Source organism: Rhipicephalus sanguineus, chromosome 2, assembly GCF_013339695.2.
Source record: "Rhipicephalus sanguineus isolate Rsan-2018 chromosome 2, BIME_Rsan_1.4, whole genome shotgun sequence".
Classification (NCBI taxonomy): domain Eukaryota; kingdom Metazoa; phylum Arthropoda; class Arachnida; order Ixodida; family Ixodidae; genus Rhipicephalus; species Rhipicephalus sanguineus.
The window spans coordinates 176,082,026-176,096,718 of NC_051177.1; the positions used below are offsets into that span (position 1 = coordinate 176,082,026).

The 14,693-nt window shown below is 45.7% G+C and overlaps 1 protein-coding gene and 1 non-coding gene across 3 annotated transcripts in view; one reads left to right on the forward strand and one right to left on the reverse strand.

The window, feature by feature from the left end:
* Window positions 1-6,552, reverse strand: part of LOC119383873 (syntaxin-7) — a 46,324-nt gene extending 39,772 nt beyond the window's left edge. Inside the window, exons 1-3 of one of the 2 annotated variants that reach the window (XM_037652151.2) lie at window positions 5,825-6,550; window positions 4,635-4,703; window positions 1,247-1,316 (exon numbers count right to left, since the gene is read on the reverse strand). In XM_037652151.2, the coding sequence (XP_037508079.1) occupies window positions 1,247-1,316; window positions 4,635-4,703; window positions 5,825-5,927 (242 nt within the window). In that variant the 5' untranslated portion in view covers window positions 5,928-6,550. Of the gene's footprint in view, window positions 1-1,246; window positions 1,317-4,634; window positions 4,704-5,824 lie in introns of both variants that reach the window. The other variant, XM_037652153.2, reaches the window with a different exon arrangement.
* Window positions 6,553-7,281: 729 nt separating this feature from the next.
* Trnag-gcc (transfer RNA glycine (anticodon GCC)) lies at window positions 7,282-7,352 on the forward strand. Its single transcript has one exon. It is a non-coding gene; the product is annotated as a tRNA-Gly (tRNA).
* The last annotated feature ends 7,341 nt before the right edge of the window (window positions 7,353-14,693 follow it).

Sequence of the window (14,693 nt, forward strand, 5' to 3'; positions counted from 1 at the left end):
TGTTGTAGCTGCAAACAAATGAATCTTTACAGTGAATATCAGTTACTCACTGTTATTTTTCTTAAAGCCCACTGTGTGTGGCGTACCCGTGTAAATACACTGTGGGTGCCCAGAACTGCTACTTCAAGGCTCTTGAAGTTTATATAGACTTCCCTGCAAATCCATCGGCTAAATAGACTACTCTCTGGATGGCCTTCCAAACCACCCATGTAACAGTGGCCACCTCACGATTGTTTCTGCACACTATTCGTTTAAAGGTTTTCTAAATGGCCATGCAACACGGACCTAGGTTTTAAAGGGGTACTGACACCTTTTTTCGAAGGCGAGTTTACTGTGCCATACATATCTCCTTTATGCAGAGACGGCTCTGAGTAAGTGTGAAGCTCAGAAAATGCTGATAAGGTATTTTAATTTGATATTAAAGTCAATTTTTCCCTGGCGCACCTACCGACATCGACACTAGCTTGACGTCAGGCTACAGTACAAATTCTGGTGACTTCACGCAGCAGTCTGGCTAGTTGTGGTGACGTTAGGTACCAAAACTTCCAAGATAGCCGCTTGTGCGTCATCAAAACTTCCAAAATGGCTGCTTGTGCGTCACCAACGGAGCCATGTTGCGGAGCGCTCGTGGAAACGTCACTGTATATTTTGCGAGCACGTCACGAGAAGCTCCTGCCGTGTCGTGACGTCAGGGTACAGTAGGAACCGAAACTAGCTTTTAAAAACATACTGTGATTACTTTTTCAGGGCGAACTCGCGCTTAGCACTACCTTTTCTAGGCTCTTGAGGGCTTGAACTTTCATTTGATGCAAAAGAACGACAACTAGAAAATATTCGTGTCAACACCCCTTTAATATACCTCTCTTTTATTTCAGAGGGAGAAAAGCAAGGTATGCTTTCAATCCATGCTATTTTCATGCCACACAGTTGAAAAATACTAAATTGCATGGATGAGAAGTAAGGGGTAATGGAACTTCACGGAGTGCCATTTGCTACTTTCAGTCATCATGCTAAATGTTGCATTGGTTCAAAATTGAAAGTGCCACTACAAGTGAAGCGCCAAGTGCACGTGTCTGTTTTTTGAGTTTCTTGTGTCCCATGTAGGCTGCGCTATACCTCTATCCCAAAAGATGCTGTGCCAACAAGATCAATGTGCGACATTGTGCATGTGAACATTCCCAACTGCAGTATTCCTTTCCAACTACTAAAATAAATTAGTGTCATCAGAAAGCAGAAATTCACTCACAGCTTCTCCCTGAAGGCGTCGGTGTCTGCCTGCGTACCAAGCTGCCTCGATGCCCGTTCAAGAGTCGCGGCTGCCGAGAAGAAACAAAAGTGTCACTGCAGGGCATTTTGTCTCTTTTACCGCTGTGAATGCTACAAGAATGGATGCTTGAGCACTGTTGTAATCCATAAGTACATTTCTATCTGCTCCAGCTCTAAAAAGAGACGTGGTGTCCATGGACTGTCATTAAGAATTAAAAAAAAAAAAGCGCCAGGCCTGCACTGAAAGCGCAGCATAGTCACAGCGAAAGCTGGAATAGCGGCGTTTCTAGAGCCCGTTGTAAGCTCTCTTGGGGCTACTAATACAAGTACACTACCAAGGTACCCACTACGCCATAAATCACAATATTTGTGAAGTTGGGAAGCACCTACTAAGCCATTATTCATCATTCTGCGGGGAAGCAAGGTACCAGCTACACGTCTGTAAGGCATTATGTGCACTTTGTTGACGCGACGACTGAAGACAATGAAGAATTATGGCTCAGCCCTTTGTAATGGGTTGGAAGCTTTAAACGGCCCACCAGTTATGTAATTTGCATTGGGTGACGCCCGGTCGCTATTTCCCTCTCCCGTCATGCTGTATAACATACGTTGACGTGGGAGAGAGACGGGGGGGGGGGGGGCGAATAACTTTACTGAGACCCCGAGAAAATGGATCATGCGCTTATGGGCTTCCTTGGCAACCAATACAAGTGCACTAGCGAGGAACCCACTACGCTATAAATCATTGTAATTTTTGAGAAGTAGGGAAGCAGGCACTGTGCCATTTTTCGTCATTCTACAGAGAGCCGTGGTACCTGCTAAACGCATGTAAGGCATTATGCGCACTTTGTTGATGCTGTGCCTGCCGACGATGTAGAATTATGGCGGAGCCCTTTGTAATGGGTTGGAAGCATTAAACAACCCACTTGCGCAATTCGCATTGTGTGACGCCTGGCTACAGAATTCGCGTTGTACAACGCTTGGTGCTTATTTTACTCTTCTGCCACGCTATATTGCATATGTTAACGTGGTTTCTTCCTGACATGAAGCCTGTATAGGGTCTTTTTGCAAAGCAGCTTCAAGCACCGGCACGGCTCAGAGGTTGAATACTGGGCTCCCACGCAGAGGGCCCAGGTTCGAACTTCGTTCCATTCTGGAATTTTTTCTTATCTCGTTTTTTTCTTATTTCGAGCGATAGTGGTTACGGACACCGGCGGCGGCGGACAACTACGGCGCCAAAAACGGCCGCTGAAATGATCTCGCAACAGCTTTTGCTGTAAAAAGGGAGACAAACTATATGATCACTATATATGAACTGGACATAGAACAGCTGACAACTCAGTGCAATCCCGCAACATTAAAGTGCTATTTGTGAGCATGCTTTGATGAGTCATTAATATCATTCAAATTTACTTGGGCAGGTCTCATTCTATGATTGATATTAATAAAATAAGCGTGAATGGACTGAGGGGCCTGTTTCTTTATTCACAAACTAATGTGGCTGACAAAATTGTTCGTGATGTTGTTTTTGTCTTTCATTGACATGCAGTAGTACGAAATAAATGAAAATTAAAGTGGATAAAGAGACAACATGCCACTAGTGGGGTCTGAACAACCAACATTCGCATTACCCGAAGACGGTAAAGCATCACACACGTAATATGAAGGTTGTGGTTGTGTTACAAGCGTAATTACTACCTGCAAGGACGATAACAAAAGGAACTGAGAGCACTGAATCGTGTAGTAAGTGCCAGGGCTTCAGTGCATGAAGTAAGCTAATTTAAAGCATTGCTCATCTCTTGCAAAAAAAAAACACGAGCAGCAGTTGGAAGGATGAGTCTTAGTAACATTGGTATGATGATAACTGCTGAGGTTTTACGTGACAAAAGCATGATATGATTATGAGGCATAGCGTAGTGGACGACTCTGGAAAGTCTGGCCACCTGGGGTTCATTAAAGGGGTACTGACACAAAATTTCGTGGCTGAGATAGCCTGCGGGATCGATTTCCATGAACATGCATACATCATCTGCACAATATCACGCGAATATAGCTCAGAAGGTATGTCAAATGAATTTTGAAGTTTACGTGAGCGATCGTGCAATTGACACCCTCAAAGGTGACCTTCAGTGACCCCCCTACTTCCCTCACGTGACCACGCTGCTGCAAGTTATGATGACTCATAGCCGCCATTTTTTGCCGTGTTCTCTCCAGCAGCCTGCTTCTGCTCCAGCAGCCTGCGGAAGTGCGTCACAGTTCTGTGTGCTGACGTGATTGAGCACTGCACCCGTTAGGTGTGATAGTTGCACCCAGAGGCGTGTCATTTTTAAAACCGAAACTGACACTGGTCGGTAATGAGGAGCCTGTAATTAATTAACTGTCGTATGCTGCAGCAAACGATGTGCAGTGTTATGACTAACAGGCCCCCAGCAACACACTGCAGCAAGAAAACGTGAGGCCAAAATTTTTGTGTCACTACCCTTTTAACATGCACCTTAAATCTAAGTACATGGGTCTCTAGCATTTCACAAGCACAGAAATGTGACTGCTGCGGCCGGGATCCAACCTGCGACTTTCGGGCCAGCAGCCAGGCACTGAAACCACCACAGCAGCTTTGATATTGGTATCAACAGCTAGGAAACACCACCCGTACTCTGTACTTCATGGTTTAGCAATCTCAGAGTGTAGTCTGCCAGCTTCGGCAAGTGAAATAGATATCACACATTCCTACGTCAACGAATGATCGTGCACGTCGTGATGAGCACTGGATTGTCCACATTTGCGGTTAATACCAGTTCGTGAATTCCGTACTCTTTCCATAATTAGTCATTAAATAGAAGTAAATATTCCACAGCAAGTTACACGCAGCACGCAATGAGAGTGAGGTGAACAGGAAGACGAGAAAAGTCCCTACTTTGTGTTCACCACACGTGAGCTTTGAAGTCACGTCGCTATTTTCACTTGGCATTATTATATTAACTCTGCATGGCTAGTTAACATAATGTCATCACAAAATTTCTTTGGCGGCTTGTCAAGTGCACACTGTATGAAAATGATCAAACAAAAGTTAAACAGATCGTATTTGAAGTGGCAATATCCAGAAAAAGGAAAGCCCTACCAGTTCAAAACGAGGGCTACCCTAGTGGTACAGAAGCTTGTTTACACTTAGCAGAACGCAGCGATTCATTCCTCAGGGCAAGCAGCTGCTGAAGGCATCATGAAAATGTTGTGCACGCTGCTACTGGAAACTGTGTATGTTATACATGATATTCACGCTGGCATTTCTGTAAGGAACATTATGGGAAGCTTCAATATTTGTACCCTGCAGTCAGCAGGAAAACAAGTGAGATTTTTTTTTGTTTACTCACTGTCATTGTTGATGGAAAATATTGAGGAGCTGATGTTGTCACACAGCTGGTGGTAGCGTTGTGGCGTGTCTGGCATGGGAAAAAGAAAGCAGAGGGTCCTTGGCATCAGTTGTAATGCTACAAGGTGCAGGCCGAAACACACTGAATCAATTAGGAGATACACGAAGTTGCAGCTTCTAATATTTCACAGAGAGAGTTGGTACTCTCCAGCAGAATTGTGTGACAAGGCCACCATTGGAGAACAATCAGCAGTTCTCCTGGCCGTTGATAAGATAAGATAATAAAACGGTGTGCACCGCAATAAAGCACTGCAGTTTCAACGCGGCGCTCTCTTTGTAATAATAAGCAATAAATGATAAAGGGATACATCCAATTCTACAAATGGGCGACAGTGCCCGACACAAAGATGAAAGTTTGGGAGTCTAATATTCCTAACACTGCAAAACAAGCAGCACACACACAGTAAACAATACTCACATTACAAAAATACCGTTAGACATTCTTTCCTTGTTTAATTTAGAAGAGAACCAGAGCAATAAACTTGTAGGCGAGACTGACTTCAGTGCTCGTACAACTTGACACATTCAAACAAGCTAAGCTGTCCTGCTAGAGACGCAACGTAGACGCCTTTGCTTTCATTTTAACTGAACAATAACCCTTCCTCATCTCATATTGCATGCTGCCTAAAAATACTGCGTTGCTACCTGTACATTGCATACATATGAAACGTCTACGGTCCTTGTAGAAATAAATGCAGAGTGTCTTTGCCTTTACTATATATAACTGTGTTTACCAATGTACTTGAGCGAGAGTAAAACGAATGAATAGTCCTGTGCCGGTCACAGTCAATGCACGAGATAGCTCAAATATCTATGGCCGCGGGTAGACGTGGCTCGCCGTGTATACTGCCCGCGTCTCAATATTTCGAATAAAACCGCTCATAATCCGCGTTTGATGTGTTTTCTAGTATGCGCTACGACGACGACTGCAACGAGTGTGGAATACGCAGGGAAATGGCACCGATAACAAATGTTATCGATAACATAGCGCCCGCCATGAAGTGCATTCGCACGCCTGTGTTCGTTTCACGCGAAGAGATGACATTTCCACGGGCACAGGTGTCTTTCGTCGTCCGCTAATAGATGCTGCGTTGGCAGCAGTCAATCGTGTAGCGTAGAGGATCAACCCACCGGATGACACTCGTGACGGGCTTTCCATGCCGCCAAATCCTTGCTGCGTGCTCCCGTAATTCTGGGCGGTGCGGCCTCCGCCGGGACTGTTCCACAGAGACATCGCCGCGCCGTAAGGAGCCTTGTCAAACGCACCTGACCGATCGAGGCACACCCACCAATCAGCGCCGGTCAGGCCGATGATGCAGCAGTCCAGATGGTCCAGACGCAGGAGGTATCACCGCTGTCAGAGCGGCGACTATGAACGTCGCACCGTTCATACGCTGCACGGCGTAGTGAGAAAAACAATGTCAAGGCGTCAAGGTGCCACAGAACACCAACCCGAAGTACGGCTGTCGCAACAGCTGTTAGCTGCGCGGACGGATGCTCGCACGGAGTCCTGGAATTGAAACTTCGTTTCACGCTGGGCGATCAGCTGTTACCACCGAGCACGCAAACCTCTCCACCGACTTCTAGGCGCAAATCCCGTCCCAGCGACGGACCGCCGACAACAGCGACGTGCAAGATCGTTCCGGAACGGAGATTAGGCGAGACTGATTACAACTCTACCGAGGAAAGAAAGAGATAGGAGATTTTGTAGGTTGATTAAGCGTCGACGGTAGAGGTTAAGGCCCCTTCGCGGACGCAAACACGGCGCTGCCGGAACTACAGCATACTTCTGATTTGTAAGCGACCAGTGAAAAGCTAGATGAACAACAAACACGACATGAAAGAGACATCGCACAACCGCTACTTTCGACAACACACGCGTGGAGGGATGAGTGGGGGGCGGAAGACACGGACGTGCGCAGAATGCGCAGAATCATCATCGAATGATGGACAAATGTATAGCGCTTCCTCGATTTTACCACAGATGACGCCACTTGATAGGTATGGCAAAATGGCGCGCTTTTTTTGAATATTTCGCTTTGTAATAGCCACGGCACAGAATACTTATGCCACGGCGTGTGTACCGATGCCTCAGTTGCCCAGATCTCATCGCCGGGCGAAGTGGGTTTGTCAACGTCAATAGACGTAATTGTACCCTCTGGACCACCTCTGTCATCCACACCGTTCGTTTCTTTATTTGTTACTGCGATCTCCTCCTCCGTATTGTAGATCAGATCAATATTCTACAGACAGGCAACCCTGTCAAAATGTTCAACTTTATTCAAAGGAGCTGTACGTGCAGAGCATGTCGGTACACGTACTGCACCGACATGCGTTTACATTTTGCATGTACCGACATACATTTTCTGTAAATATACAAAATGCTCTGCATGGAGGGAAGTAGCATAAGGGGACTTCGCTTGGGTTACGTTTCATAGTATCCCTTGTGTTAATTAGTGCAGGCACTGTTTTCCGGCCACAGACTTGTGGTAATGAAAGTTCACGCATATAAAAAAACTCATGTCGCATAAGCGCGTTGCACAATCAGCACACTATGAATAGCCGGTGGCAGGCGTCCTTGGACATCGGCGTCGGTGGTTCAGTGGTAGAATACTCGCCTGCCACGCGGGTGGCCCGGGTTCGATTCCCGGCCGACGCACTTTTTTTTTTCTTTTTTGAACTTTTATTGTACGTGAAGGTTCGAAAAATTTCAGGCCAAGAAACGCGGAGCGAATTTTATACGTCTTAAATACGACTACGCGGCAGTTTTCGAGTAAGGTCCACAGCATTCACGTTGCTTGGACACGATACGCTATTTTCGTGGCATTACATGTGTACCCGAAACATTGCGCAGTGCCAACAAATTCTAACGCAAAGCTGAACATACCCTATTCTAAAACTAATTATCGCAGTGACTGTATTGGTTCCATACAACAAAACCGTATTGGAGGTTTTGGACAAATATTAAAGTTCTTCTTTCTCGAACAGCGAAACGACGCGTCGTGCTTAAAAGATACGAGCATATATCCATTCGAACCCTCCGTGAAAATTAATAGATTTAGAGTGTCAAAGCTAGAAGGAATTACGGCATGAACCAGGGGCGTAGCCAGAAATTTTTTTCGGGGGGGGGGGGGGGGGGCGTTCAACCATACTTTATGTATGTTCGCGCGTGCGTTTGTATGTGCGCGTGCCTATGTACGCAAGCAAAACTGAAAAATTTCGGGGGGGTTTGAACCCCCCCAACCCCCCCCCCCCCTTGGCTACGCCCCTGGCATGATCGTCTTGAAAATGACGACGGTTTTAAGCATTTTTGTCATTGATTGGCCACGTGTTGGAACAGAATGTAAATGGAGGTGACCAAGGAATTCCACCGTCTTCAAAAATATGTCAGGTTCGCGCCTGTCACCAATGGCGTGCGCAAAGGGGCGGGACACGAGGGGCGCCGATTTGGCTCATACCTTTTCTCAGTCGGACCTTTCACGTCATTCTTAATGCGCAGGGTTATGGCTACACATGTTTTTTTACAGCGAAAGCTGTTATGAGATCATTTCACCGGCCGTTTTTGGCGCCGTAGTTGTCCGCCGCCGCCGCCGGTGTCCGTAACCAGTATCGCTCGAAATAAAAGAAAAAACGAAATAAGAAAAAAAATTCCAGGATGGAACGAGGTTCGAACCTGGGCCCTCTGCGTGGAAGCCCAGTATTCAACCTCTGAGCCATGCCGGTTTTTTTTTCTTTATTTCCGGTTGTACATCACACAAACGGGGACAACAGAATTATGTTACAAGACACCACAAACATGTAGACACACATACCGTCAACCACTGGATAACCAACATTGTGATTTAAAATTCCTTCATAGTAAGCAGGGGCTCTACCCTAGCCAACCATGAAGGAACACATTTTTTTGTTTTTTCTACCTCAAGAAACCGGGTCATACTTTCTTGAAAATACTGTCTTGCTGGTCTTCTATCCGGGTCACAGTAAAATCCAGCCATTCGTGAGCGCCATATACTGTGCAAGCCATGCCGGTGCTTGAAACTGCTTTGCAAAAAGGTCCTATACAGGCTTCATGTCGGGAAGGAACCACATTAGCATATGCAATATGCTAATATGCGTGGTAGAAGAGTAAAATAAGCACCAAGCGTCGCACAACGCGAATTCTGTAACCAGGCGTCACACAATGCGAATTGCGCAACGAGTAGGTTGTTCAATGCTTCCAACCCATTACAAAAGGCTCTGCCATGATTTGTCATCGTCAACAGGCACAGCATCAACAAAGTGCGCATAATGCCTTACATGCGTTTAGCAGGTACCAACGCTCTCCGTAGAATGACGAAAAATGGCACAGTGCCTGCTGCTCTACTTCTCAAAAATTACAGTGATTTATAGCGTAGTGGGTTCCTCGCAAGTGCACTTGTATTGGTTTCCAAGGAAGCCCATAAGCGCATGATCCACTTCCTCGGGGTCTCAGTAAAATTACAATGATTTATAGCGTAGTGGGTTCCTCGCAAGTGCACTTGTATTGGTGGCCAAGGAAGCCCATAAGCGCGTGATCCATTTCCTAGGGGTCTCAGTAAAGTTCTTCGCCCCTCCCCCCCCCCCCGTCTCTCTCCCACGTCAACGTATGCTATACAGCATGACGGGAGAGGGAAATAGCGACCGGGCGTCACCCAATGCAAATTACATAACTGGTGGGCCGTGTAAAGATTCCAACCCATTACAAAGGGCTGAGCCATAATTCTTCATCGACATCAGTCGTCGCGTCAACAAAGTGCACATAATGCCTTACAGACGTGTAGCTGGTACCTCGCTTCTCCGCAGAATGACGAATAATGGCTTAGTAGGTGCTTCCCAACTTCACAAAAATTGTGATTTATGGCGTAGTGGGTACCTTTCTACTGTACTTGTATTGAAGCCCCAAGAGAGCTTAACGGGCTCTAGAAACGCCGCTCTTCCAGCTTTCGCTGTGACTGTGCTGCGGTTTCAGCGCAGGCCTGGCGTTTTTTTTTTTTTTTTGACGATAATGGCGACCAAGGACACCTGACATTTCATTGAAAGAATTGTTTACTTCCCGTCTTTACCCCCGGAAAGCCGCCGACAAATGGCAGGCCGTTGCGAGAAGCGCGCCATCCCTTCATTTTCATTTTTACATCCATTGCGGAGCTTGTTTTCTCTCGGGGGGGGGGGGGGGGTTGCAGTGAGATTCCATGTTTGTACCCTGGCAGCATCCAAGACAACACAAGGACATCCTCAGGACAAACGTTTCAGCACATTCAGACGTTCTCTGGACATCCTCGTATGAGGATCTCAGGATGTCCCGATTCCTGAAAGCAGCATCTGGGGATAATCTCAGTGCTTGTTAGGGACATTTGACACCACTGCCACAAGGGCGCATCTGATATCGCGATCGGAGCCGATCCGGATCGTATTTCTTAAAGGGGTGGTGCCATCAAATTTCGAGGCTATAACAAGCCTGTTGTGGGTTTTCTCTGTATGCAAGGACACTCCACACGAAGGGTCGGACACAGCAAACGTTTAGAATATATTTTAATTCACTTCCAAAGTGTACCTAAATGCCCATTCTCCCGATCAAAACCCATCGCTAGCGCGCCAACACTGACGTAGATCTGTAGGGATGGACAACGAAAGTTGTAGTGACGTCACACCAGATCTGCTGTAGTTACGTGGGTGGCCTGCGGACCTCCGCCACCTCCGCAACGTACGTACCGGCTGTAGTGAACTAGAATATATTCTAGTTCACTATAGTACCGGCAAAGCATCGGTTGCTACATCACTCGCCGAGTTTCGATCGTTTTCTGGCTAAGTGCGTCACAGCCTTGTGTGGTCACGTGACCACGCCTCCTACACTTCTACGTCACTGCCCAACCTCGGCGCCCAGAAACCGAAACCGAAAGTTGTCCACATCAAAAGGTGATATTAAATTATTTAGCGAGAATACATGAATCTTGGTGCGTGCATCGTTCTTCCTGGAGCTATAGGAAACGCTTACAGCAAAGAACGCGCAAGCCACGAACATGGTGGCACCACCCCTTTAAACGCGATCAACAGTGTGGTCGCTGCTGCACAGTACAAACCGATCAGGATCGAGTTCGCCGCAGACGCCAGCGAAATCGCTAACGCCTTCATCTCGATCGGACTTCAACACGATTAAGAGTGAATGTACAGAAGCGCCGAGCCAGATCAGCCCTGAACGCGATCAAAAGTGCCTGCGGGAGGCCCGTTCACGGTATACCAATAGGAAACCCACGTAACACAAAAGAAGCTATTTGCCGTCTAAAAGACGTCTTGAACGGCTACAAAAAGGGCTAATAGACGTCTTGGTCAAGACATTCCCGTAGCCGTAGACGTCTTTTCGACGTCTGATAGCTGTGCTAATGTCCCGCTAGTTGACGTCTTTAAAAGACGTTTTGAAAAGACCAAGATAAGACGTTTTATCGACGTTCTTGTTTTTTCGCCGTTTTCGAAATTTTGGACTTTCGAAATATAAAATAAACTAATAGAACTGTCTTTGCAGCATGTTTGGTCGGCAGCCTGACGGCTACCATAGGAAGATAGAGATTGAAGGGACCGAAAGAGCTCCCGCAAGAGCACTTTCCTGTTTTTCTCCCACTTCCTATGTCAGTCGTCGAGCAAGTGACCAAACAATCAAGCAAGATCACTAATATACGTACATACCTGTTCACCCACGCATGTCCTCACTGTTGCATATATAAATTTTCGACGCTGACTTTACTCGCATTTATTGCGGACCGAATCAAGTTGTTGCGGTCGCTCATATATGCCGCGTGAATTATTGGCTACTTCAGCACACCAGACATATCCAATTTTCATATAAAAGACATCGGTTTATAATAAATTTGAACACGTACGCAGGGGATCAACACGTATACTGTATTACATAAATGACGTTTAGCGGATGGCGCGCAAATAAATAATCGCGCTTCTCAGCCACAATAAATTATCCCATGATGTTGTCAAATTGGCTTTATTAATGAATAAAGCACAACCAAATGTGGCACAAAACACGTCGGAAGGTGACCGCACAAGGTGAAGCTGAGTGGCACGGCAGCAACGTAAATAAAATTCTGCATGAATGCGCTCCAAGTCTCGTCAAAGAAACTGCACTGGCTTCCGCATTAGCTGGCGTGGTCTCAGGCCCAATATCTTGCACAAACAGCAGTGAAGAAAAGCTGCATACAGAGAAAGCAAGTAAGCTAAGCAGGATTTACAACAAATAACAGATCATCAAGTCACTCTAAAGAAACATTTCCAATTACAGATATGATAAAATGCTGTCATGTATTAAGAAACGACAATCAATCATAACCGCACCTACAGGCGAGGCGCCTAAGGTAGAAGCTTGCACTTTGACAGCGACAGGCCGGCGTAGTTGTAAGCATGCTTGCTTAAACTATGTCGGCCTGTCACTAGCGTGCGTGCGTGGAGCCATGAACTGCAACGCGCAAAACATAATTACTCAAAATAGGGCGAGTCAGTCTGGCTTACGATTCGCACCGGTGCGTACACTATAGTTTCGCGTTCGACCACGCGGTTCAACCTAGCAAAGAACTGTTCACATTTTAATCACAATTCTAAAACCTTTCAGTAAAAACAACGAAAAGTCAGGGGCACTTACCGAAAAAAGCACTCTATCCGAACGTGCACACGTTCTTAGCTGTTTGTCTGGCTGCAACGAAGGTGGTGAGCAGAACAATCGCTTCTTGAAACGAACGTACCGACGAACGTACCGTCGCAAAAAGCACAGTAAAGCTTGTTCCACCAAACACTGATGGAAAATATGCGACAGACAGTATGATCACCGTTACTTGATGCCAAACAGCCCGTAATCCCTTCATCCGTTCACAAACAAAAGCTGACAACGCTACACAAAACGCAAATGACCGCCGTCCGTCGCCCAGCTCTGCTGCCGATCGAGCCGCCGCGGACTGGCGGCTGGCGCGAACTAGTGGAAGAAGAAGGGAAAGGGGGAGGAAGGAACAAGTATTCTGAAACAAGCCTCACCCTTCACTTGACCGAGCTGAGCACAGCGTCACCATTCAACAGAAAAGACACAACGGTTCTCACAAACTGATCCCACCTATTGCTCAATATTTAGTGAGCATTCCTGCCAATAGGTGTATATAGCTGCCATCGACATTGAGTCAAGGTGGAGCGCCGAGTGCAAAGATGTTCTTGAATGCAGGGGTAAACATGCGCGCTTCGACAACACCCGCTTCGAGCCTCCGACTGCGTAGCATCAGTAGCATGCTTGCCTGCGTTTGCTTCTGTTGTCGTTCGCTGTTGCGCGAGCGTTGCGCAGCCTTAGCAGCCTTGGCTTGAAAAGAATATACTTACCAAACTACTGATAGAAACCCGCGTTGCGGAGCGAAACCAATTATTTTTAGGGCTTTGTTTTCTGCGTCTCTTCTTTCACTAAAGCGACAGTCACCGCTCTTTAGACATGCCGTTTTGGCGTCTTTGCGTTCGTGGACAAAACATTTGAAGAATCATTTAGATAGTCGTTGCGCGCGCACTTCCCCCACCCACGAAACACGAAATCTCTATAAAACGTTTTATAGAGGTTTATGGAGGTTTTAAACGTTTTAAAGACGTTTTATAGAGGTTTTGTGTTTCATAGGCAGAATGTCTAAAAATGTCTCAAAGTAGACGTTGTGGACTTCTTTGGCAGAATACACTCTGGCTTTGTCGTAGCTGTTGAAAACGGTAATAAACAGTACGCAGGCATATTTGAGAGGCAAGTGCTTTATTTTGCAAAAAAATGTCTATTCTTGATCTTCTCGTAAACCAAGACGTTTATAGCCTTCCGTAGCCGTTTCGAGACGTCTTTTAGAGGTTTTGTGTTACATGGGAATGGTCTTTCTACGTATACACTACCTCATTTGTGTTCCCAATACGGGAAATATCGTCTTATATCTACCGCGTACACTGTTCGGCTTGAACGAATATAATGACATTAACTGCAAAAACGTACATCCCAGGAAATGAAAGAAAAGGGTGCAATTACAATGAATGTTGGTAATTTTTAGATTTATACATTTACGATATAAAGCAGATGAAATAAAAAGAAAATAGGAGAGCATCAATAAAAAGTTATCGTGTGAACATACGCACTCTAAAAGCCCATAAAACTGAAGTTTTATTACATGTACTCTAAGTGCACATAAACCATTGCGCAATTTAAAATTTAGGAGGAGTTGAGAACAAATTGAGTAATATAAGATTGGCAACTGAAAAGACATACCATTCAATAAATAACAATTACCAAGATGCACTGAAAGTAAGACCACTATATACACACATTTCTTGAGTGAGTCTGCAGACTCACTCAAGAAATCTATTTTTCGAGCAGGTGCATTTACACTTTATTTACCCGCAATTAAACAACACGCTTCAGAACGCTGTCTGCCTGTGACACGCCGGTTTGCAATGTTGACCACGTAGAACACTTTCCAACTTTAACGCCAAGTTGCCAACGTGTCTTTCTCAACTCTACACTCACCCCAGCCCCTCCTGCACACGCATATACTTAACTTTGCATATACTGCGTCAGCTATATTTAGCCGTTTTCTCTCCATTTGAAGCAACCATGATTTCAGTGCATCGAATTGAAAAGCAGGATGAATTCTTCTCCGAATTTGACAACCACACTTCGAACTTGCCACGTCTTGCATAATCCACAAGTTCGACGGTCGTCGAATGCCTTCAAGCATTTGTTAAAGTAATTTTAGAAGGATGCAGTTTATTCACATAAATTAGTCTTCAAAGCGCGTGGCCGAAATGTTCTCTGATTTCATTACCTTGATGGTGGCTTCAAATATAACAGTACAGGGACAGTCGTCTTCGTAAAACATTTTTTCAACACTATTCGTATACCAATACGTCGTTCATATACAAAAGCTGAAGCTCGTCTAGTTGGGAAGGAACATGAAAAAAGGTGGAAAAAGGATGCCGTCCACAT